At 39.0% G+C, this 26,211-nt stretch overlaps 1 protein-coding gene across 1 annotated transcript in view; it reads right to left on the reverse strand.

The window, feature by feature from the left end:
• Positions 1-400: 400 nt before the first annotated feature.
• LOC115437611 (potassium/sodium hyperpolarization-activated cyclic nucleotide-gated channel 2) overlaps positions 401-26,211 on the reverse strand; it is a 32,347-nt gene continuing 6,536 nt past the window's right edge. The window contains exons 4-8 of the mRNA XM_030160897.1: positions 16,898-17,116; positions 2,719-2,865; positions 2,263-2,503; positions 1,991-2,155; positions 401-1,350 (exon numbers count right to left, since the gene is read on the reverse strand). Coding sequence (XP_030016757.1) covers positions 401-1,350; positions 1,991-2,155; positions 2,263-2,503; positions 2,719-2,865; positions 16,898-17,116 — 1,722 coding nt within the window. The remainder of the gene's footprint in view (positions 1,351-1,990; positions 2,156-2,262; positions 2,504-2,718; positions 2,866-16,897; positions 17,117-26,211) is intronic.

Consider the following 26,211-nt stretch of genomic DNA (forward strand, 5'->3'; position numbering starts at 1 on the left):
AGATTGCATTGCATGGATTCTACACAGTATGCAATAGTTACATTAATCATACTTTTCTTCTTATCTTTACAGTAAAGACAGCGATATACAGTAGGTGTTTGGAAGCAGAGTGTAAGGGGTGATACTAAGACTAAAGGTGCTGGCACAGTAGACTAGACCAGTTCAACCTTAAGTTATACTAGTTTAACTGTATAGACTCCTTCTAGCCAAAGTGTCACAAGACTTTGAGTTGCTTTTCTTTCTGATGACACCAGCACACAGTGCATCCCATCCATGTCGAGCGACTGGTGGCGTGGCCGGTAGCTGATTGGTCATTTAGCAGGTTGACAGACCAGCTGGACTGACCTAAAACAAACAGATTCTCCTACAAAAAAGGCCTCTTTCCTGAACTCTACCAGGGTCACAAGTTGGAAGACAGCCGGGATCTAGCAGAGTCTAGCTCTGGAAGGCTGACAACTGAATCTTTCTTGGGAACTCCAGAGTCTGGAGGTCCTGATCCAGCAGCTGCTGCTACTGCCCCCATTCCAGCAGGTCCACCGGGAGGAGGTGTGGAGGCAAAGGCCACCCTCTGTTGAGCTCCCGCTGATCTCCCCACACCTGAAGGCCCTGGCATACTGGGGTGAGGGGGCTGAGGGGGGCCAATAGAGGTGTTGGAGGTGCGGGTGGAGGGCGGAGGGCTAGGGGCTGCAGAGGCAGCTTGTGGGGGTCCTTCCTGGGGGAGTGCAGGCTGAGAGGCAGACAGAGCTCTGGTATCCTGGCTTAGGCTGCCTGCATGAAGGGAGTGGGTGCTCTTGTGTGAGGCAGGCCTCTGCTGGGTCTGTGTGGGACTGGGTGCATGGTGCTGTACGAGGGACAACTGTGACCCAGAGGGTCCTGCACTCGCCATATACTGGAAAGTCCGACCTGAAGCTGCGAGTGGGCTTTGGACAGGAGGGCTGGAGATTGCAGAGCCAAATGCCCCACCGAATGTTTGAGGGGGTTGTGACTGAAGAGGAGACATAGAGACTGGACTAGATAGGTTCTGCATGACCTGGAACCTTCGCACCATACGAGGGGACTGGAGAGTTCCTGGACCCACCAAGGGACTCGCCATCTGAGGGCAGAAGCTCATGGCCACAGCCTGCTGAAGGGTGGCGATAGCCGAGCCTGTCGGCGGCTGACCCGGAGGAGCAAATATACCACCAATAGAAGGAGTCATAGACATGGCTCGTGGTCGCTGCAGGTCCACCAGCTTCACCATCTCACGGTCGTACTTAACAATCTCCTGGATCATTTCATTCTCCCGGTTATTGAACACACCAGAGTTGAGATCATGTTGAACCTTGTGCATCAAGATGGAGTTCTTTTTACCTGTAAAAGATAGAAATCAGTTTGATTATTAGAGAAACAAAAAAGACACTTACAAGCAGAAATGACAAAGAGAGGGCAAGGAGAGCCAAAAAGAAAACAAAGCATTATTGAATGGAAATGGGAGGTTTAAAAAAGGGAGAACAATGAGTTAGATATAGCGTATGATGCCCTTCACACTAAGTACATCCTCTAGCAGAAACAGCCTCGAGGAAAATGGATGTCACCCTGTACTCTCATCTACTGTTACAGTGTCCCGTGTCAGCGTAAGAGAGCAGCACAGCTCATTTTACTGCCTATTTCAACATTAATACTCTGAAAATATTTCCTGAGCACAATATATTTAGTATTTTGTATGTGGATTTCATTTCAGAATGTGTTTTTTATTGAAAAGTAAGTTTACAAAGACATTGTACATTGTTTTATGAGACTATCAGAAGACTGTAATCTTATGAAGGAATCTTTATATACTGTATTAGTACTCTTGTTAATCCCACTTGTGGAAAAGTTAATTACAGTGGGAACTGATTATGATGGAATATTTGCAACCCTTGAGAGACTTGTACTTGTTTCTTTTGTAATCTTCTTGAATTAGCTCAGCTGAATGTACACTTTTTAAGAGTTTGAGTTTTTTTATATTTACCTATGCGGTCGAGACGGTCAATAGCAACCGTCTCGAAGGCTCGCCTCATCATGGGATATTCCTCCAGCACCTCGTTGAAGTGGTCAACAGACAGCGAATAGAGTCGGCAGTAAGTTTCTGCTCGCACACTGGCAGTACGCCGACCCCTTGTCAATAAACAGATCTCTAAATCAAGAGAGGTGTTAAAAAAGAAGAGCTTAGAAAAGAGAAAGTAAACAAGCATTTTTAGCTGCAAAACATTTAAAAACTTGTGGGAGCAAATTGTGTCAGACCTCCAAAATATGAGCCATCAGAGAGTTTCATTGCGAGGGTTCCCTTGGTGATGACGCTGCAGACTCCATGCTGGATGAAGTACATTTTCTTCCCGATTGTGCCCTCCCTTATAATGTAATCATGTGGTTGGAATACCTCGAAACGCAGCTTAGTCAGCATGGCTGTCACAAAGTTTGGCTCTGCATTGGCAAACAGCGGCATAGAGGCCACTAGTTTGCGACAATTGAAATTGACAATTTCCTGAAAATAGAAAATATTGTTTGGGGAAATTTGTGTGAAATGTGAAACCAAGCTCGTTCTGCATCCAAAACAGTAAATATTAACTTTGTATTTCCACAGCTTTATGTTTATTTTACAAATTATATTTTAGATGAAGGTTAAAGTAAGTAAAATCTTCAAAGTATTGCAAGAAAATTATGAAATAGTGAAAATGAATTGTGTAAAAGTGTTTTTACCTCTCTAAGCGGCTCGCTGAGTTCACCCAGAATGCTCTCCTCATCAAACATCTTGCCTTGGTATCTATGCTCATAATAGTCATGGATTTTCTGTCGAAAGTCGGCAGGCAGCTTGTGGAAGGACATATACTGCTCCACTTGTTTGTACTAAAAGGAGGAAGCAAGTAGGTCAGAGAAAATGCTGCATTAATATAGTGAAAATAATTATTTCCAACAAAAATGTATAGAAAACACGGTTATTCACATGCATTTGATTATACGGTTTAACCAAAGATGGAATGAATAATTACTTTCAGGTAGGGGCCTCATGTGCATTGGTGCATTTTATTTTATTATTAAAGCTGATGAAAAGACCAAACCTAAATTAATTCATCAAACTAATGAGTGTTACGTGTATAGCTGTAGCCTGGTATGACTTATAGCTTTGAACCCTGGACCTCATTGTTGCCAAAAAATAATTGAAAACACATATAGGAGCCAGTTTTCTAGTGAGTCCTCTATCATCATGAAAATAGCACTGGTCTTGTAAAATGCCTCCAGAGTTAAAGTAGTGAAATTTTACCAAGTTTGAGTCTAATAAGGAAAAATTAAGTCAAAAATGCTGGTTGGTGGCAGTTTCCAAGATACAGTCTTGGGTCAAAATGTGGAATTCTGAGAATTAATAAAAGAACAGGTTTTACTCAAAAGAAATGTTTGTCTCAGAGCTACAAGATCTACTTCAAAACACTGTCTGCACATTACAATACAGTCACTTTTCAGGTTCTTTCTAGTGGGAGATGTATAAATCTATTGTATAAATGTACTTAAGCCTATATGTATATAAATATGTGTGTGCGTGTGTGTGTGTGTGTAATAACACTTTATCAAATACATTGAAAACATCAGCTAACCAGCACTTTTGTCATTTGTTTATCAGTTCATCTGATTAAAGTATGTAAGATTTAGCACATTTATCTCTGAGACAGATCATTTCTAAACAACCGTAGACCAGCGAAAGAAATATGACTGCATTTTCACTCAGCCCTGCTGTGTAAGAATTCTCCCTGAAAAATGTTCCAGTATCTCCTGTGCCAACGTGTACTAAAATAATTATTTTGCCTTCTTCTGTAAATAACAGAGGCAACTAGAAGCACTCGGAGAGCACAGACCTCCGCCAAGGCAGATCAGTGCCCCGGATTTGGATGAAAATTTCAGGAAATGTTGATACTGGCACATGGAACAATTGATTAAATTTTGGTGGTGATCGGGGGTGGGGGGGGCCACGGGGGCCCACTGATTTGCCTTGACGGTCTGTGCTGTCTATTCTAGAAAAGCACTCGCAGACCTCTGCCAAGGCAGATCAGTGCCCCCCCCCACCCCCCCGATCACCACCAAAATTTAATCATTTGTTCCTTGTGCCAGTATCAACATTTCCTGAAATTTACATCCAAATTCGTCCATAACTTTTTGAGTTATCTTGCACACAAACAGACAGACAAACAGACAAACAAACAAACCAACGCCAACAAAAACATAACATCCATGGCGGAGGTAATAAACGAGCCTTTGAGTAAAGCAGTGATAGACAGAATGGGGTGGGGTTTTTTTTCTGTCTTTTCATAAGTCTTTTCACATGTTGAAACAATGTAAGAAAAAATTAAATACAAAATAAAATAAAAATGCAATTGGTTAAGCAAGTTTTAGAGCACAAAGAATTATACATTATTGATGTTGACACAAGTATTCAGGTGTTTTTGGCTATTTGTATATTTCAGTTGTTGATGAAGGACCTTTTTCCAATATCTCAGTCAACAAACACAGTACAAACAACCACAGCAAACTGAGTGAACAAATGCCCTTCAACTGCCAACTTAAATGAACACTCTCGCCCTCTGATCAATTCGGCCTTGAAGTAAATCAATGTCCAATCAATAGGAAGTGAAGGGTCCAACACGGCAACAACACAAACAATCAGCTTCTATTGTTGAGATATGCTAATCAAAATCCATCCAAAGTAGCGTCTGAGAAACCAAATGCTTCTTGGCCAGGCTTCAGACAAGGCAGTGATAGATGGGGCAGTAAACACAACAGACAGCAAACTGTTGAGAAAAAGATTTCTCCTTGTATTTTGCTGTCAGCCTGTGTGCATTTCAGCTCAACTCAGATGGAAAGTTTCATAAGACCACAGCTCTACATCCTATAAAGCTGTCTGGAACGTAATTTTAAGCAGCATGGTGACAGCTCAGCAGGTTGGCACAGGCCATGCACTCACAACTTTCAGGCATGAGTCCATACTGCTGGTATCACATCGGTCCAAAACGCTACTTATACACCATGAAAACTGTCAGCTGGCATCAAGTGACATCCTCTGACAAGCAGCTTCAGCAGGTTTGCTTCAGAGTAGTAGTACTGCCCAAAACCCAAATATTATGTCAGCAGCTGTGTGTCCCACCGGTCAGGAGGCCACGAGTAACACAGTGAGGTTCACCTGCTTCCACACTGCTGCCGCTAAAGAACACAGAATAATTCTTAGAAATGGAGATGTTTTACACTTTGTAGACAGGCAGTCTGGAGCTCCGTATCCAAACAAGAGACACATTTAGCAAACAAATATTTCTCATTGTACATAACTGAATACATGTTTACACAGAGGACATCTTTGTCGCAGATCCTTGCAACTCAAGACAATGAAATCTTTACTTTTGTAAATTCCCAGGCTTCGCGGAAGAAATTAAAAAGCATCTGCACTCTACATTTTACAGTTTTTTCATTTTCATTCTTCCTTCTCATATATTACATTATAATATTGCCACAATATACAGTACAGTCTGTAACCGTACAGACTGTGGAATATTTAAGAGACAGTAATATGTTTATCTAAGGTGATCTTATTTCACATTTGTTGGCATTTTTTTTTTATTGTCAGTATCTCCTAGACCTGATATCAGCAAATGCTTGGGATGCTCTCTGATGCTGCTCTGCTAAGTTTATACACTGTTCTTGCTTATTTCAGGCAATTTTTTTGTCTGGTCCTCACCAAACGATATGTACTGTGTTGGCCTGAGGTCAGACTTCAACACTCACACAATTTAGGAGGAACTCATGAATCGAAATGTACCTGGTTTGATCTTTGGTCTCTTGTTGTATGTCATTCCACATTTCTTTACATCTGTCTCTTTTCTTCACTTTGTTGTCTCTGTCAGAGTAAAGGGGGCCATGAATTGGTCCAGTTTTACTGTTTTAACCCATAAAAACTCAAACATCCACCATCTACCAAAATTATCTACTGATCTAAACTGTTTAACCCCTGTTGATCTGCTCATCCATGTCAATAATTTGTGTAAAATACAGTTTTTCATCTTTTCATGGTCATCAGATAGGACCCATTTGGACATTAAGAGGGTCCGTAGTTTTTGTGGAAACACCATCATCTTCTATAATATTGATTCACCAGTAAAACCCATGGAGTTGGATCAATGACAGTGGATAAACACACTAGGTTTATGTTCAGTTAATGATAGATTTTGCTGAAAAAGTCACTTTTTCTTCAGTTTTCTCTGTTTCTGATATGTTTTGATATAATAATCCTCAACTTTTCCTTGAGTTTTTATGAACATCTACATCAGGGGTCACCAACCCTGGTCCTCCAGATCTACAATCCTGCATGTTTTAGATGTATCCCTCTTCCAACACACCTGATTCAAATGATAAGCCTATCATCAAGCTCTGCAGACGCCTGATAACAACTGTCAGGTGTGCCGAAAGAGAGAAACAGCTAAAACATACAGGACTGTAGATCTCGACTCGAGGACCAGGGTTGGTGACCTCTGATCTACATGATCAATAAATTAAATGTAGAAAAATACCTTATTTTCACTGAAAAAACACAAAATATAGAAGATAATATTACAATAAAGGGTGATAAATCACTTAAGGATGGTTAAATATAGAGAAAAATTTTATTTGGGAACTGACACAAATGTCACACTGGGTCCTTATGGGTTAAAACTGGAGGACTATATGGACACCAGTTCCTATACCTTTGCCCATTATCTGAACACATTAAATCAGGATTTAAGCACAGAGATAACCATATTTTTAAGTGAACCATACTTTGGCATGCAATGCATTATTATTGTTTCTGGCTTATCTTTCACAGCTCCATGTAACAGTTAGAGTATGGAGAAGTAGTCTGGCAGAGAATCACAGAGTCCAAAATTCTGGAAAACAAGCCAAAGTCAAGATTTAACACAAAGAAAAAAATGAACTAAAAGTTCATTTAGAGAAGAGGTCACCAACCCTGGTCCTTGAGACGTACTATCCTGCATGTTTTAGCTGTTTCCCTCTTCCAGCACACCTGACGGTCGTTATCAGGCTTCTGCAGAACTTGATGATAGACTTGTCAGTTGAATCAGGTGTTTTGGAAGAGGGATACATCTAAAACATGCAGGATAGTAGCTCTTGAGGACCAAAGTTAGTGACCCCTGGTTTAGAGCTTGGACAAACTCATTATAATCGAGCAAAAGACAATTGAATGTGAGTTGAATATATTTTGTAATGAAAACAGAATGGGCAAGAGACAATGATGGAGTGAAGTGGAGGAGTGGAGAACTGTAGAAGAAGAGGAGAGTGGGTACTCTTATGTGAAGAGACTGGCAACAGAAATTATATTCACAGTTTCATGTATGACAGTTTTTATTCATCCATTTAAAGTCTGACTGTTTTACACTAGCCCCTCTGCTGTATCGTGTGTTTCTTTTTGTTTTTACCCATGCTATTCCTTGTTTCCTGCAGTTGTCTAACTATATCTACTATTCTAGAACTATAATGTTTTTACAGTGATGCATCTAAATTTCTTGAATCTTGGACACATGATTATTCCACAAACCAAAGTGACAAGGGCTAAATCCATTTGAGCTAAGTTAACACCCTGTAAAACTCTACATAGTGCTACAGTTACTCAGAAGGTTGTAAAACACTGTCTTTATGTTTAAATGGCCACAGGTGCTCACCGGAGTTAACATTATTTATTTATTTATGTTTTTAAATGCACTTTAAAGGTTTGCACTTTCAGTTTCATTGTCTGTATTGGATGATGACAATAAAGACTATTCTATTCTATTCTATTCTATTCTATTCTATTCTATTCTATTCTATTCTATTCTATTCTATTCTAGGTTTATTGTTTCCCCACTTGTCACACTACACTGACTTACTGCTGAGTGGACTGTGAACTCCCATTGCACCGTTGCCAATAGGGCTGGGCAATATGGAAAAAATCATATCACGCTAATTTTTTCATATCAGACGATATCGATATGTGTCACAATAGAAATCAAATCACTATTTTTGTCAAGCTTAAATTTTCCATTACTCATAAGTTAGTTGTGAAGACATCAGAAGGTTATTTTTGATTTAAATATGATTTATTTTCTGTCAGAGGTTGATCATGACATGAACATGATGTGCTGAAGAACATTATACAAGTGTTTTAGATAAATAAAACAGGTACATATATTTAAAACTAGACTAAAAGTCTGACCAGCAGGCAAAAGCTTTCAAGTTATAAAAGAGAACACAAACAAAATAGACCACAGGTGTCAAACTCCGGTCCTCGAGGGCTGGTATCCTGCATGTTTTAGATGTTTCCCTCTTCCAGCCACACCTGGTTCAATTAATGATCAGCTCATCATCATGCTCTGCAGAAGCCTGATAATGATGTAATGGCTTCCAGGTGTGATGGAAGAGGGAAACATCTAAAACATGCAGGATACCGGCCCTCGAGGATCTGAGTTTGACACCCCTGAAATAGACCATCTTCACAAAACAATACCGGGGGTAGGCCTATATTTGTGGGGGTGTGTTCCGCAACTGCCATAATTGGCGTGAAACCGAAAGTGAAACTTAAGGAAAGGTGAGTGTTTGAGTTCTTCACATAGGCTACATGTATTTGTTCGGTACGCCTCTGTTTTGTATTGAAGGCCCCGAACCGAAATGGTTTGCACCATACTTTTCAGTAACCTGGTGTTACGGAAATTTTTCTCTGCTGCTGGTGAATAATGAAATAGAGACATCAGCCGGCCGACAATATTTCATTTCTTTGTCAAGAAAGGTCAGTTCTGCACATGAGCGGCAATTGTGACGAAAAGACATAGAGCTTCTCACAAGATCCACCTTTTATAATGTGAATCGCATTTGCAAGTGACACTTCCAGTCTCCTCAGAGGGCCTTCTGATTGAATAATGAACTCAAGGCTTTAACAATCAGTCACCTTTTGTTACCTTGTAAGAAAATTTACATACACAGAAGGGGCATTTGGGTAAGAATATGAGAAAATTAGCATGCAGTGGGGGGTATTTGGGAAAGTTAGCATGTAGTGGGGAAGGGCAGCCAGGAATGGATATGGAAACAAAGAAGGGAATCAGAAAATTCCATTACACCCGGTCACCTGAGTTTTGGTCACTTTTTCTCCTGATGGAACAGTCGCTGCAGCCAAAACATTAGCGTGTGTGCTGTGGCTGCTCTTACTCCTGCGCTGTGTGTGTCAGCCTAACTTGACATGGCTCTAGTGTAAATGGTTCAGTGCGGCCCTGCTTAATTATGATTGGCTGTTCATATGTCTGTCAATACACGGATGAATGAATTCTATCGAAATTGTATCAAGGATGTCTCATATTTCTATCAAGGAAAAGTTATATTGTGAAATATATCGTTATTGTTTTATCGTCCAGCCTTAGTTGGAAAGAAAAAGTATTGTCACTATGCCCAGAAAAGCAGTTTGTGTTTCTGACTGATACCATCACCCACACCACATCTGTCTGCCATAACACATAACCAAAACGTACAGCAGTTAAATTATTCAACATCTATATAAGGAAAAGTCTTCTGGGTTGTGGCAGTTGTGGCAGATGCAACTCTGATGGACTTATGCAATGCACAATCTCACCTGCATGAGTGAATCTGCTTCCTGACATCTGCAGATGGAACATGGCCCCAAGAACTGACCCTGTGTCACAACTCTTTACCCGACTTGTCAGAGCTAACACTGCAGCTGGTGTGCCTTTCATAGAATAGAAGTGCTGATTGTGAACAAAGCAGAGGTGTGGGATAGTCTGCAAGCGAGGGGAAACCTCACGCACCCCGCAGAGACGCAGCGACAGAGCAGCTGTGGTTAGACATGACACTCGTTCCCGCAGATTATGAATCTGCTTAGTCGGGATGAATGAGGCAGCAAAAGGATATCTGATTCAACTTAGATGGTGGCATTTAATGACTTGACTTTGAGAGCTGTGTCACAGTGGGCTGTATCGATCATCACCGGGCCAACCTGAAACTCCCCAGTGACACAGAGGAAGCAAACATTTGGCCAGTACGTCACGGCGCCCAGAGGGGACTGACAAACACCAAAATGAAAGTGAAAATGACGTCCATTTTCTGTGTCACTTTGATGATAGTGTATGCACCAGCAAAATGCTCCACTGACATTCTGTCATCGAAACTGCTGTTTTGAGAACTGTTTGCATATGTGATTTGTCATTCAGAGTAAAACATATGGAGAACTTTCACTTTGAATATCATTATGTGTTTCCTCTTTTTAGCTTTTCACTGAACTAACGTATTTTGTCTTTTTATTAATGATTTGTTTTAAGTACTTCCTTTCCTTTCCTTTCCTTTCCTTTTGAAGCCTTGCACATTACTACTTTTTCTTAATACTCTGTGGAATATTTTTCTTATACAGTCCATTTGCACTAAGTGTTTTGCTGCTAAATTGAACTGAGCTGCTGAACTGATTTTCGTTGTTCCTGTGACAGTGACAATAAAGATCTTTCCTTTCCTTTCCTTTCCTTTCCTTTCCTTTCCTTTCCTTTCCTTTCCTTTCCTTTCCTTTCCTTTCCTTTCCTTTCCTTTCCTTTCCTTTCCTTTCCTTTCCTACACTTACTTCTACTTATACACTTTCTTTCGCTACACTTACTTCTCATCCTATACTTATTTTTCCTGACAATCTTTATTTTTACTTCCTACAATTTAACACAAATATCTGCACTTTCTACTTCAGCAAAGTACAAATAGTTACTTTGTTACTTTGTTAGTTTGATTCTGCATCATTTTTCACCTTGCAAACCTTAATCCTGTTTCCAGCTTAAATGGGACAACACCAGATAGAAAAGTTCTCCATTTGTATCCATTGGTGCATATCTATGACGTGTGATGGGATTGATTTGCAAACGAAAGAGTAGTAAATGTTAATGACTTTCACTATATTGTTTTTCTTACTCCTCCTCTCCTCTCCTCTCCTCTCCTCTCCTCTCCTCTCCTCTCCTCTCCTCTCCTCTCCTCTCCTCTCCTCTCCTCTCCTCTCCTCTCCTCTCCTCTCCTCTCCTCATCCTACAACCTCTTTCCATTGGAAATTCTAATTCGAGTTCATCCCAAAGGGCTATGTGGATGTATAATTCATTCAGTCCATTCCTTTCTAAATCGGCTCATTATATTATGAAGCACATTCACCAAAGAGAAGAAAATCAGATAACGGTAAGTCAGAGCTTGTCTTCTCTGTCTTCAGTTCAGAGATGTGTACAGAGGGAGGAACAACACACTGTGGGGTCTCACACAGTACAAAGTCTCATTAAATGAAATGAGACTTCAGAGGAAAAACTGAAAATCCTATAATTCAGTCAAAGGGAGTGACGACAAAGGAGAATGGCTGATAAGAGTTGGTACGTACAGTACATCAGACACACTTTCAACCAGAGTCATGAACATCACATCATTTAGCACAACTAAATACACACTTGTAGAGATTGGTGTAAGAATCTCTGCAGCCACTGTCTTTGCAGAGTCAGCCTGGTCAGGATAATTGAAGCGATCAGTGACAAGCCGTCTGGCTAAAAGAAGACAGATAAGTGTTGTTGATGGTGGCAGCAGTACTAAGGGGAGGAGGAGGAGAAGGAGAGGGGGGAGAAGGTAGGAAACAATCTTGTATCCTGTCTAGAGCTGCATCATGCCAAGAGCTCAGACTGCTGTCTGCTCTGTGTCGCGCTGACTGAGATTAGTCTGCAGCTTCACGAAGGGGGAGCTGATTGAATGTAAACCCCTGCGAGGCCATTAAGAACTTATGATTGATGCAATAGGTGTATCTGTGCAAAGTGAAACATCTACAATGAGGGATGCATCACTACTAAAAAAACAAACTACAAGTCTGTGATATTTGAAATGTTGTTGCAGGGTTTTTCTAACGTAATATATATGAACAGTATAGGACAATGATGAAGAATTTTATGGAGTATTTTAATGATTTTAATACATTTACTTTCCTTTCACCATCAGGTGTTTTTTTTTTCTTTTGAAAGGCAATTGGAAGTGTGTCAAAAAAATATAAAGTTAAAATAACATAAGCAAAGGATAAATCACATCAACCTGCTTCAGTTTAAGGGTCCAGGTATTGTTTATGTTTCTTATGAATTAGCAGGATGTTATATTATTGCTCTACTGTAGTGTCTTTCAATCTTGGGGTCGGGACCCCACGTGGGGTCACATGGAATTCATATGGGGTCACCTGAAATTTCTAGCAATTGATAAAAAAAAAAAAAAGTAAATAAATTACTAATAAAAAATATTTTTAATGATTCAATATATATTTCATTATAATTAAAACACCACACATTTTTCCTAATAGAAATCAAGTTCAAATAAAATGCAGAATGTAACATCTGAGAGGATTGAACAGAGAATGGAAAGATTTCTTCACCCTCCTGGCTTCGCAAAGACATCTCCAAGAGAAAAATGCCAGAAATTTGTGATGTTAAAATGGGGTCACAAGCTAAAAAAGGTTAGGAACCACTGCTCTACTGTAAATAATAACTGTGTATTTCTGATTTTTACTGTGCTGCTATGTTGTGAATTTTTATTATCACTCAGACTGGATGTGAAATCCTACTTTTTGAACCAGCTGAAGACAAATAAAACACTGTAAACACTTCTGAAACTATTGGATTGATTGCATCTCTGCTTTATAAGTAAATGTCTCCGATTCTGCACCTCCACACTGTTGTCTTTACTCATTCTAATTAATCCTGTTACTTAAACCACATTTAATGAACCAACAGGAATTACTAAAAGTGTAACTTCTACCCATAAAAGAAGTCCAATAAAATAATCACAGGGTCAACATTTTCTCTACACAACATCCTTACGTCTAGAAAGAATTCAAGAGGCAAAATAATGGCAAATGGCCAAAAATGGATGAAAAGAAAATATGTGTTTAAGGTTTTACTTTGGCTTGGAGACCAAAACTACAAAGTTATACATAACAACAAATTTACCATTGCATCCTTTTCCTCACTTCACATACAGGGGTTGGACAAAATAATGGAAACACCTTCACCTCAAGATGATAATGCCCCAATCCATACAGCTAGAATTGTTAAAGAATGGCATGAGGAACATTCTAATGAAGTTGAGCATCTCGTATGGCCGGCACAGTCTCCAGACCTCAACATTATTGAGCATTTATGGTCAGTTTTAGAGATTCAAGTAAGACGTCGATTTCCACCGCCATCGTCTCTAAAAGAGTTGGAGGGTATTCTAACTGAAGAATGGCTTAAAATTCCTTTGGAAACAATTCACAAGTTGTATGAATCAATACCTCGGAGCATTGAGACTGTAATTGCCGCAAAAGGCGGACCTACACCATATTAAATTATATTTTGTTGATTTTTTAAGGTGTTTCCATTATTTTGTCCAACCCCTGTAAATTACAGTCTCTCAATAAAACCAGCATCTCTAATTCTGCATCACTTGTTTAATTTAATCAAGCACTGATTAAAAAAAGCTATGCAAGTAATCAGTGTATTCTGCATTGGAGGTTAATCTGCCTCCTCTGGACATTGGAGAGCCTCATAACCTTTCAGCAATTAGACAGAACTCAAAATCCACACTCAGATGAGCTACAGTCCTGAAAAATAATGCTATAAAATCACAAACTACTGTAATGTACTGTATTGGACTGTGAAATGTCCAGAAATGTTTGTAATGTGTAGTTTATGAATTAACAAACAGGATTTCTGAGGTAAAAATTCATAATCACTAAACCAATAGGAGTATATAAATTGAACTTCAGCCTGCTCCTTTTTCAAATATGTTTTTTTTCTTTTTAATATCGTTTTTCCTTGTTGCATTGGTTTTAAATGTGGATATCTGAAATAAACAATCAACCAGTCAAATCAGTTTGTATTGTATTTATCTGAGAATTAAAGGTACAGAGAATATTTGAGAGTACATCCTACATTCATGTTATACTGTGAATCGGTCAACCTGTTCCTCAATTATATTCGAGTGTGCAGTGCTATATAAGAAGATAAGTATATAAATAACTCATAGTCCTCTGCATCAATGCCATAAGACATTTTTCTAAATTTAACCTGTATGGATTCTGCCTGAGACACTATTGAAATGGAAACCTTCACACAATACTAGCTTGAGCCACTGTGGACCTATGACAGACTGCCGGCAGACTTGTTTGCTAACATTCTCCAAATGATAAAAATGTCACTCACAGTCCTGTCCAGAGGCGTGGCGAATTTAGCCAGCAGCGTCAGCATCAGCCTCACTGGCACAACTGGCACTTTCTGCTCTGTTTTTAATACATTTTACACGTCTTCAGCTCAAATACTAATCCTCATGGAGAGAGCGGCAAGGGAAAAAGAAGAAACGTTTGAAATCTGACAACTGGTCAGAAAAAAGGTTTTGGGGGATGCGCTTTTCTGCCCTCAGCCGGGAAAAGTACATTCACGGAGAGGGCAAGGATGTATTAGAAAAGGGCCTGTCTGAATATAAGCGAATGCGCAGCATGAAGAAATTCTGATGTGACAGCTGAAGTCTGATACTTTTCCACTTATTCCTGAACTCAGTAAAATACCAAATGCTATACTGACTTAAAGCCTATAAAACCTACATTGTGTGCTAGTATTCAGATTGTTCCATGTGCAAATTTAACTTGATATTTAACCCATAAAGACCCAGGGTTACTTTTCTGGCAGTTCCCAGATGAATTTTTCCTCTCTATTTAACCTTTCTCAAGTGATTTATAACTATTTATTACAATATTACCCTCTGTATTTTGTGTTTCTTCAATAAAAATCAGGGATTTTCCCATATTTAATTCACTGATTATGTAGATGTTCATAAAAAGCTTAGATTAAAGTTACTTGTTATAATATCACAAACAGAGAAAAATTAAGAAAATGTGACTTTTTCAACAAAATTTATCGTTAACTGAACATAAACCAAGGGTCTCCATCCACTATCATTGATCCAACTAATGGGTTTTACTGGTGAATTGTTGTAGAAGATGATGGTGTTTCCATGTTCACTACGGAGCCTCTGAACGTCCAAATGGTGACCATGAAAAGATGACAAACTGCATTTTACACCAGTTATTTATATGGATTGATAGGTTTAATGGATCAGAAGTTAATAAACATTTTATATTGGTAGGTGATTTTGGTCACCAGTGGTTGTTTGGGTCTTTATGGATTAATATTGAAGTGGAAACTGAAACTTTCATCAACCACTGAGACTCTTTCTTGGATAACATAAAGTAAGTTTGTTCAGGTCTTTTACACACAATAAAAAGAAAAGCACCAGCAAACAACATTCCACTTTCTAATTTGTTCTCTTTGAACCATTTATTGGACATCATTTATACTCAAGCAGTCAGCCACATGGATTAGACAAACCTACAGGCACTTCCTCATTATACTAGCCAGACACAAAGAAGGTAATACTACTTTAAGCTCTGTCAAACAGACAGTCTTCAAATATCTTTCAGTGCACCAGGACTTGTGTCGACAACAAGGCCTTTCCATCTCCCACAGGTTCCCCTCCCCCTCACTTTGCTCCCTGTAGCAGCCAGTTAGCAGTAGCACTGCACCTCTCAAGGACACTACCACCAGAGAGGATACAGAGATGGGAAAAAAGAGAAATTTAGACAAGAATGGGAGGACAGAGCAGAGATAAAGGTAAAAGGAAGATGGGAGACAAAGCAGAGGTAAGAATCAGGTAAAGACATTTAATAGCAGAGTTGATAAAAGAGGGGATGGTAAAGTGGGGGTGGTTAAAGACACAGATGAGATGATATAGAGTGAAAAAGGCCGGCGAGGAGAGAGCCAGTGAGGGAGGCAGCCATAGTTGCTTACGTCACCTTCAGGATGACATTGGCAGGACACACAGGTCTGCTGCCTCATCAATTCTACCGCTGCCCGAAGGGACATCATATCACACACACAACCACACACACTCTTCGTCTAGTTCCCTCCCTCTCTTTCCCACATCAGCCTCCTCCTCATACGGACAGCCCCTGGCGACGTGGCTCTACCTGGCCGAACACACCCGCAGCCTCCGATTGGCTGCTGAAAGCCAGCGACACTCCCCCTGCTCCCCAGCCGGCGAGACTCTGCTTGGAAACAGAGGCTGCACTGCTACCACTACAGGCCACTGCTGCAGCACTCTTCAGCACTACTCTGATTTCCATCCCTGTTTCAGGAGATGTCTGATATTTGCAGAAAAAATACTATCCAGTGTCAGTCTAAATGGAGGGCTTAAACAGGATCTGACTGGAAGTGTTTTAGTGTGATGTGGGTTGTACTGTGCTGTTGCACCACGATATATCAGACATTTTTTTTTTTTTTTATTTGTAGCAATTGTTTGTAAATCCAGCATTGTATAATAATTAAATGAGGCTACAGCCTGACAAATTATTTATTTAACAGCAAATATATAATAACGTAAATTAGCAATGAGGTTAAACAAACAGATGCATAAATTAATTATCTGTACCACTGTGTTGCTGGGCTTACAGGATTAATTGAAAAACCATTTCATTCTAATTGTCTCACAGTAAATTAGTTGGTACAAACTAACTCTGCGTCACCATTTTTTTTTTTTTTTTCCAAAAACATATAAAATACATCAGCCAAATGTGTAAGATAATAAACTATGATTTCATTCATTGTAAAATACTGCTACAAAAAAAAGAAAAACTAGAGCCCTGGAGTGGAAAATTTCACATCAAATCCTGTACGTTGAATAAAACCTGAGACAAGTTAAAGAATTTGTGTGATACTAGCAGACAGTAAGATACTTAAGAGGGAAAAATAAACAAAAATGTGGAAACATGGGACAAAGTTACTTTAATTAAACTCACCTTTTCCTGATACTGCCGTCTGGAGGAGTCTAGGGACTGGATAAGAGCTGTTGCGTGGCCAATAAAAACAGCATAGCAAGTAGCTCCTACAATCATACTGAGCATGGTGAGCCAGATATCAGATAGACTCTCTGGGGCCTGTCGGCCATAACCGATGCACAGCATGTGACTCATTGCCTTAAAGACAGCAAAGGAGTACAGCTCTGACCAGGTATCATTCTGTGGAGAGAGAAGAAGGGAGATAAACAAACACTTTAAGACTTCAGGTATACATTATAGAACATGTTTTGAAGGAGAGTGCTAGGATATAATAACGAACCAGTAGACATGCTTTGGGGACAGCAGGGTCATGAATAGCACTTATACAAATGAGAACTCAGGGGACTGAGTTGCATTACAAAGTTAGCAGAAGGAAACGGAAAAGACATCAGGGGAATCCTTTGAGGCCTAATCAGAAAAGTAGAGACGGTTTGGAAATTATTTCCTCAGAGAGAAATGATAATGAGAGGTCATTAAATATGCCCTTTCAGTACTGTGTGAATAGGAGTCTACTACAGGCAGCGACAGCAGGCACCGGCCACCAGGCTCCTTATGGTGAGACTTCAGATCATAAACTTCAGATCATACCGTACTAAAACATCAAGCCGCTTATTACAACAAACATCTGATATGTCTGAATCAGCGCTCAGTGTAGATGCACTTTTTAACTGTGAAGTAAACAGCGACCCGTGGCTTTGTTCTAAAACTCTGCTGATCACAAAAGAGGGGGTTGAACAATCAGAACAAGCTCAATTGATCTGGTACTTTTGTGCAACAGACTTCCTTTCCCCTTTTCTTTCATTAGCACTGAATGGTGAACAGATTGCTAATAGTTACTAATACGGGCTAAAGCCAAAAAGGAGCACTAAGAGTCTTACCAATGCATAATGAAGCAAAAATAGTGAGTGAACTAAAGAGTGTTATTGAACTGTTTCTTCTGTCAGTGATGTTCATGGTAAAAAAAAAAAAAAAAAAAAACTGCCTGAAAATCTATTATTATATCAACCTAACACTGTGATTCAATTACCTAAGGGGGCATTACATGAAATTACACTTATTTCCTGGAAACAATCCTAACACTTACTTTAAACCCACTCTAAGCTGTCAAATTTAATGATTAACATGATGGGGAACTGCTTTTTTTCTCCTATAAGTTACTGAGATCTTGCAAATGGCTGCGTAAACAATTATACAAGAGAGGGAGGCATGGCAATTGACATTATCATATATAATAAATAGAAAGCCCCATTACACACTGTTGCTCATAGTTGGAATAAAATATTTTTACCTGTGCTCATGCATCAGGTTAGAGGTACTAAGAGATGTGTAGAAAAAGAGGAATTCATCTGAAAACAAAATTACTACAATTTTATGGGCAACAGTGTAATATGCATCACTGTCTTACCTTGCAATAATTTAAAACTACAATAAAACACAGTATTTTGTTATAATGCAAGACCCCCCGGCATCAGCATTTCCACTGGTATTGTTTTTGTAAATTTAACTGGCCATTTACAGTTAAAACTCAAACTTTCACCTCTCAGTGATGCTCCTCAGTGGGGTCTTTTCTGAATAAGACACAGTCACTTTTCCTCATGCTTTAAAGTCGTGTCACCCATGCTGAAAAGAAAACCACCAGTAAACCACACTCAACCTGCTGAGTTGTCATCTGGAAACCATTTGTTGAACATGATTTATTTCCAAGCATCCAGCCACCTGGATAAAGAACCTACAGGGATTTCCTCACAACGCTCACAGATAAAAAGTGGACAAAAAGCTTTAATTGCTGTAAAAGAGACTGTGCTGAAATATTGCACATATAATGTTTTTGGCAGCAATCAAAATTGTGGATAAAATACTGAATTTCATTACAAAAAAATAAATAGATTATACTAATCTAGTCTGTTATCATTACAATTGTTTATGCCATTTATTGAGCAAAACACATTAATAATTGGTTGTTTACAGCATTTCAGTAAAAGGATTTGTAAAATATCCAATATTTCTCACTTGTTTGGAAGCAAAATAAGTATTCATCCCATTAATTCCTTTCCCGTTGATCAGTGATGGCTAAGAAACATCAGAGTGAATAAGAAGAGAAAACCTGTTGTGAATTATTATTTGATTTCACACTGATTATGTTTTATTTTCCCAATAAGCTACACTTTTGCACACAACGCTATGGGAATGTTCTGAGTGCATACGGGTCCACTCATCATCCTGTCTGCCATAACCAGGTGGTCCAAAAGGCTTCTGTAACTCTGGACAGCGCTAATGCATGGTATGAACACACTCGAGACACATTGAGATTCAGTCAGTCAGGACACATTCAGAGGTGGTTGGAGACATATAGATAGATCGATAGATAGATAGATAGATAGATAGATAGATAGATAGATAGATAGATAGATAGATAGATAGATAGATAGATAGATAGATAGATAGATAGATAGATAGATAGATAGATAGATAGATAGATAGATAGATAGATAGATAGATAGATAGATAGATAGATAGATAGAGATATTGATATGTTCTATAGCAGTGTGAACAGAAATGTGACCTGGTATGGATTAAAGCTGATGTCTTCGGTGTAAGTCAGCATGTGCTGTCAAGTCATTTGAGCATTTCTCACAAAGATATATTAGTGTGTTAGTATATTAGATATATAAGTGTTTCATACTTGCCGTGCTGCCTGAGTGCATCTAAATTACGCTTAATTTTCTTCTGTAAGGAAATACAATATCTTCATTTCCCATAATCCCATAATAAAGATATTCCTAAGCATACTTTAAGCGCTTGAAGACTCCATTATCACTGAAGTCCATGTCACAGGAGAGGCTATAAGGAACCAATAAAACCAATTAAATGGTCAAAGTTGTCATATTGACTTTTTGATTTGCAGCATCAACTAATGCAGTGAGCGACAGGAAAGAAAACACAACACTAACACATAGAGATACAGAGAGATGAAGTAAGAGCCAGTCATAAGTGAATACCCAAGATGCATTTCGAAGAGTTGTCCACTTAGGACTGGCTCACGAAAAATATGTATTAATGCCAGGTCTAAAAGAGAGTTGAAAGAGGAGAAGGCCATGTAACCTGAGCCACTACAGTTTTATATTGTTTCACCCACACACTGTGTCCACTGCTGTTATTAGATGGGGTACACACTCACCGCCAAAGGTTCACTTCCAACAATGTATCAAACACAGCAAAATACGAGGAAAATACAAAGGACAGTGACTGTGCAGGTAAATACTCCAGTGGACAGTTTTAGTGGGACATAAGCAATTATTGTGAGGGATTATTGTCATTATTATGAATCTATGCCTGGTCTGCATTAAAAGGTAATTAGAAAACAATCTTTGGTGCTGAAAACATGACAGTTTAACCAAATTTAGAGGAAGCAACATTCAGACTGATCCATATTTGATGATGAAATTGATGATGGCTGCAGCCTTACACTAGTGAAGAGGATGCCTTCTGTACAGCTGTTATCACTGAAGGGGATGTTAAAGGGCCACAGCATAAGGAGATCTTCTCAGTCATGAGCAGTAGAAAATAAAGACTCCAAAAATAAATATAGCTCCACCAAGTGGGCTGAGGCTAAATGGTGTATGTGAAGACAGAAAGAGAAACAGTGGAGTGAAACAGATTGAATAATAGATGAACGATGAGCACTTTGATTCTGAAATAGCACAGGCAACAGAGAGCAAGAGAGAGACTCCATAGCCTTATGAGTCTCAACAGCCCCCCCAGGAGATTTCAGTTTGGGAACTATCCTTTGCTTTGTTGGTAATCACTGTCTCCATTAGCTGCAGATAGTTCGTTTGAAGTTTGCTGATAATGCAGGAGCTTTAAAATGTCTCTTCCAGTTTCCTCAAATGGCTTTTCTCTATATGGTGCTCTAACGTCACTGTGCACATATGCACGCAAACATGAACTGAACGAGAAGAATGTAACTGACTTGCAGTATCTTGGATCATTTATGTCATACACCCAAAGGTGAAAATACACTAGAAATTTGCTTGGGATGTCTCTGAACTGGAAGTAGAAAAACTACTTTTGTCCCATTACGGTTTCACGGGTTGACTCTACTCTGCACTGATGAGTGAAGATTGCGACTCCGCTCAGAACGGAAGCAGAGTGAAGAAGATAATGGAAAATAGAGTTATAACACACTGAGAGAATGACCAATCGCTGTGTGTGCTCAAAGACCGATAAGCCCGACAAATATCAGAAGATAATCGACATACATGTCACAAAGCCTCTGGCCGAGCCCTGCCACTGAAACACCAGTTCAGTTAACAATGGCTTATCTGAGTTTAAGGTAGAGCCAGCTCTCTCTATGGTTTCCTGTCCCTTTCTTCCTTTCTTACTATCTGCTTCTGGCAAGTGAGCAGTGAAATATGCTTATTTACTCTGGCTGTGTAAGAATAAATAATCAGGGCACCTCACTTTAAGTTTTCTGGCCATTAACATGATTAATGTGATGGATAACAGGAGTCGTGTGTGTTTTGGTTAATTAATTTAAATCTGCTATGGATAGATATTACTGTTGACATTCATTTAAACATTATGTTTTGTTGTCTTAAATCAGTAGTTTGACATTTTGGGAAATACATATTTGATTATTCTGACATTAGACTAATGGAAGACTTTCACAGGTTAAATGTTTCCTGCCGCTTCTTGTCTTAAAGTGATGCTAATCACCACTTGGCCCAGCTTCCTCATTTATCAGACAGACACGAGAGTGGTATTGATTCCTTTAATTTAACTACATGCAAGAAAGTGAATAACAGTATTTCTGAATGACTAAATTTGAGTTAATTCCAATAATAATGCAGCCATTGTTTTCAATGAGTTTAACTAGAACAAATTTGTCATAAGTGCAGAAGTCTGTCTGGTGGAGAAATGTCTTCTGTCTCTATGGATGGTTTGTATAGCTTTTTTAATATAGGCTATTTGGTAAAAGTTAAAAATCCCTGGATACATCCCATAATGAAACTTTATTATTTTAAAGTTTAATGCAGAATTAAGGTGCTTTACTATCACCTACTACGTTATGCTTGAGTGTATATGAAGTTAATTTTCCCTTATGTAAAAGCTCAGAACAAAAAAAACAAACACTTGCTGTAACAAGGGATTTCTGCAGCCACCATAGGGGAGCATGGGGTGTTGCTCATAATACTATTTTAAGCTTTTTTCACATCTTTCAGAAAGATAGCAGCAATTCACTTCATTTTACATCACCAGAATTGACAAAAAAAGTCCCCACCTGTATTTAACTGTTTTACCTGTATTTAACTTTAACTAAATAGGTAAGAGTTTTCATTGGATAGAAAGAACCAATTTTCCATGAAAATAGACATGAACAGGAATCAGATTCCCTGACATTTATAGGTTAGGTAACTCATTTTAACATTGAGGAAAGCATTGTTAGGCCTGAAGGCATACAAAAGCCTTGACACTTGGTCATTCTTTTTCCCCACATTAAATAAACTGTGTGAGTAATACAAAAAACACCTAACCCTCTGATAATGCACTTTTTTATTTATGTTCCAGCCAAAAGAAGTGAGTTACATGCAGCTGCTATTAAGAGTGTAGGTATTAAAATAGTATTTGTACAAAGTATTATAAGATGAAGAGGTGAGAGTAATTCTAGATTCATGATGCACCATGCAGAAGTTTCCATGCAATCACACAATGGCTCTTTTCCATTTTAGTTGTGTTTTTTTTTTAGTTTTCTGGCATTCAAGCTCAATACTGCTGCTCATTAAGTAGTCTTTCAGCCACTCAGTGGGTGACTCCAGCCTACTGTGACGTTACGTACAAACCCTCAACACTAACCTCCAGGTCTATGGTTTCAGCAGCTACCACGTTTGATATGAGGCCTGTTTTCCACATAAAGTAATGTTTAATCAACACAAATTGTCATTTTTCTGATGACTAACGCAGTATAAGTACAGTGTTAGTACGTCCCGTTGTAGCACAGCCCCATAAGAAAAACATGTGAACTCCTCAGGGACAGATATAATCTCATCTGCCTTTTTTCTCCTCACCCAGGAAACAAACACCATCTAATTTCTTGTCCATTTACAGGATCTGGACACTAGCTTTCACTTTTCATGTTTATATGCTGTTACAGGCCTGCTGAGTAGTTCAAATCAAATTTACTATGTCCAGCAGTGAAGCCCTAATACTGTTTTGTCAAACTAGGTGAGTAAATAAAAAGATTTAACACCGCATATAGCGATTACTGGCTTATCTTCTCCAAGCGTGCAGACCACTCTAGTGTGCAGCCCCCTCCTACTAATATCAGCATGGGATACTAGGAAAGTGATGTCCGTGTCATGTGTATACAGTAAAGCATGGGTACACACTCAGTTGTAATTACAGAGTGGAAAATATACACTCTGTGTCTGTCAGTTAGCGCTGCTGTTGCTGTTATTACCCGGTCGACTGTGTTCTCCACCGACGCAGCAGTGCTCTTCCACCATACTGCACCTTCGCATGGAAATGAACTTTGTAGCTCCACAGAGCTAATGCTAAATGTAAAAAAAAAAAAAAACAGTGGAGGAAAGCATACTTTTTTTGGTGTACTGCTAAAACAACCTGTTTTCCCTGGGGTATTACAAGTTCTGTATCCAATTACTGTTTGGTGGATGTCATTCAGAGTTACAGAGTGTTCTCAACGCCCTCCATGGGTCCTGCCTGTGGGCCCCACACTACCAGGGCCACTGTAGGGTGCGAAGTTTGATGGATAGCCTGGCTGCAGCACAATAGCTAATGTTACAAGTTGTCAGCTACTCAATAGGGGGGTGGTCTCAGGTGGCTGTGGCAGCCTGTACCATGCCAGAACATCCTTTTAGCTTGAAGCTGACGGCTCTCTGGAGACGGGCTGTCTTTGATTATACAGTGGGAGAGAGCAATAGAGGAGTCAGTGGTGTGTCAGCCTGAAACTTCATCATCCTGGACTTCAAACTCTGCACTGGCTTCAACTCAAGGATGTCCTCCTATGTGTCATGCAGGTCCCAACCAAGGTTGCATGGACCCAAGTGGGCACTTTTACAGTTGCAAAGACGTACTTGTAAAGGTGGTTTAGTAGTAATAAATGATAATAATTCATTGTGTAATTTTAAGGGGGAAAACCATCAATTACCACCATTACAGATGGTAGCCTGACCTTAAGTACATTCCCATTAATGAGCGGACAGTCAAGCTGAGTCAGGCTGGCTGAGAGTATGTAAATCAAAATAGTTCTGTAGTGAAAAGTTATTGATAGATGGACAAAATACGGAGATGAATGGATTGTTGAAATAGCAAATTAACATAAAAATTTTGAGAATGTGCTTTCTTACTACCACACTATCTCTAAAGTGCATGCTTAAAAGTCATCTGAATTTCTAATGACATTGCGATAAGTATTTAATAAATTGTTTTGCTCTGTTACAGACTTTAAAGGCGGTGAATACAAAATCAAAAGTTTGTAGATGCTGAGGATCAGAGTTTCATGGAGAGTGGACACATCTGCCGTGATTCAAGTCTACATTCTGGTTGTTGAAGTGTTGTAATATGCAGCACATCGACATTAGCTGAGTAATATAAAACAACTCTCTGAACTTACGTCATGCCGTAGTGAAATGAACGGCAAATGTCGGATTCTAATGTACATTTTTCTCATGTCACTACCAGCTCATTCTAATTCAATATTACACGAAACCACATTTTACTCCTAAACTATGACCATATAATAATACTGAGGTCCTGAGTAACAAAATAGAGGGATTCAATTGAAAAATATTGAATTTGATGTATTAAAATGAATACTTTCTTGACTTCTACCAACACACAAAAAAGATTTACTCTTACTTTCACATTAACTTTAACCATTAACAGTAATTACTTGTGTACAGCAATAAAAAAGAGGGCTTGCTGTCATGTAGATGTAGGAAAAACTATGTAATTTATAAGTAGTCATGGCAGGCCTTGAGCCTGGCGGGGAGCAGGACTCAATCTGTTTAAAACCTCATTTGGATGTGTGCCTCCTGTCTGGGTTAGTGTGGTGTCCCCTCACTCAGTAAAATGTGAGACAGACAGACCTATAAACAACCAGCTTTTATCTCTCTGAGAGAGACATGGCAACAAAGAGCCCAGCTGCCGAGCCATATTCCCCCTCCCGTCCCTCTGTTTTCCCCTTTTATCTCTCCTGTCATCACCCCACCATGTTAAAGAGGAGGCATGGAAGGATCTAGAGGTGTGCTCGAGTCTCTCTGATTTCTTTTTCACAGCATCTTCATTAGTATCCAAAAACTGTTCTCTATGTCTGATGCAGCAGCTGAACACTACAGTAGCAGGAAATAATGCGGGTAATTTTCTTGATGTGTTCAAAAGAAATAGCAACCTGAATCAGTAATAGTATAATTGCTACAGACATCACTTATAAAGTCCAATAATGATTCACAGACTGGTGCTACTCTCAGTTTTCAGTGCCTACAATACTGATCCAAATTAGTTTATGTACATAAGTATTACCTGTAACCTTTCTGAGCAAGAACCCTATTTATCATAAGCGTCACTTTAAAGAAAACTCTGTTTTATGGCGGTGTTTATCTTCAGAGTGTGACCTAGAGGCACAATTGCCTGATTATGTTCGAGCTGGGTAATGTTAAAAAATGCTCGATACAAATAATGTGTTTGCAGCAGTTTCTAGAAGATATTTTTTTCAGCACTTATTGTCATTTGAACAAATTACAGTACAAATCTCAATCATTATTTTTCATCTCATTAGCAATTTTTTTTACACTCAAAGCAGTTTTGAGAACATAATAAATCAAGTTTTGAGTTGAAGTTGTCTGTTTACATAAGAAAAAAGCCATTTACGAGTGTTGCATGCAGAGAAAGCTGATATTTGTGTCAAATGATACCAAACAAATCTATGCATTTTGCAATACTCAGTAGTGTTTATGTAATTTCATCTGTGTCACAAAGTATTCAATTTCAGAACCTCACCACAGATAGATACCATATAACAGCTCTGTTTAGACTGATGCAACAAATGTCTGATGAAATGTTTCATTTTGTAATTTAAGGCTGTCTTCAGTTAGATTAAACATATGATTTGGTTTAGAGTCCTTATTTGTAGGTTAAGATTTTATTAGTTTTACATGCCTTAAGGGTTGCAAAAGCTATTAGCAATACATATATTTTCCAAACCCAGATTATTAATAGATGTATATTTGTAATATTATTTATTCAGCCTTTGAGCATCT

The sequence above is a fragment of the Sphaeramia orbicularis genome, chromosome 17, assembly GCF_902148855.1.
Source record: "Sphaeramia orbicularis chromosome 17, fSphaOr1.1, whole genome shotgun sequence".
Classification (NCBI taxonomy): domain Eukaryota; kingdom Metazoa; phylum Chordata; class Actinopteri; order Kurtiformes; family Apogonidae; genus Sphaeramia; species Sphaeramia orbicularis.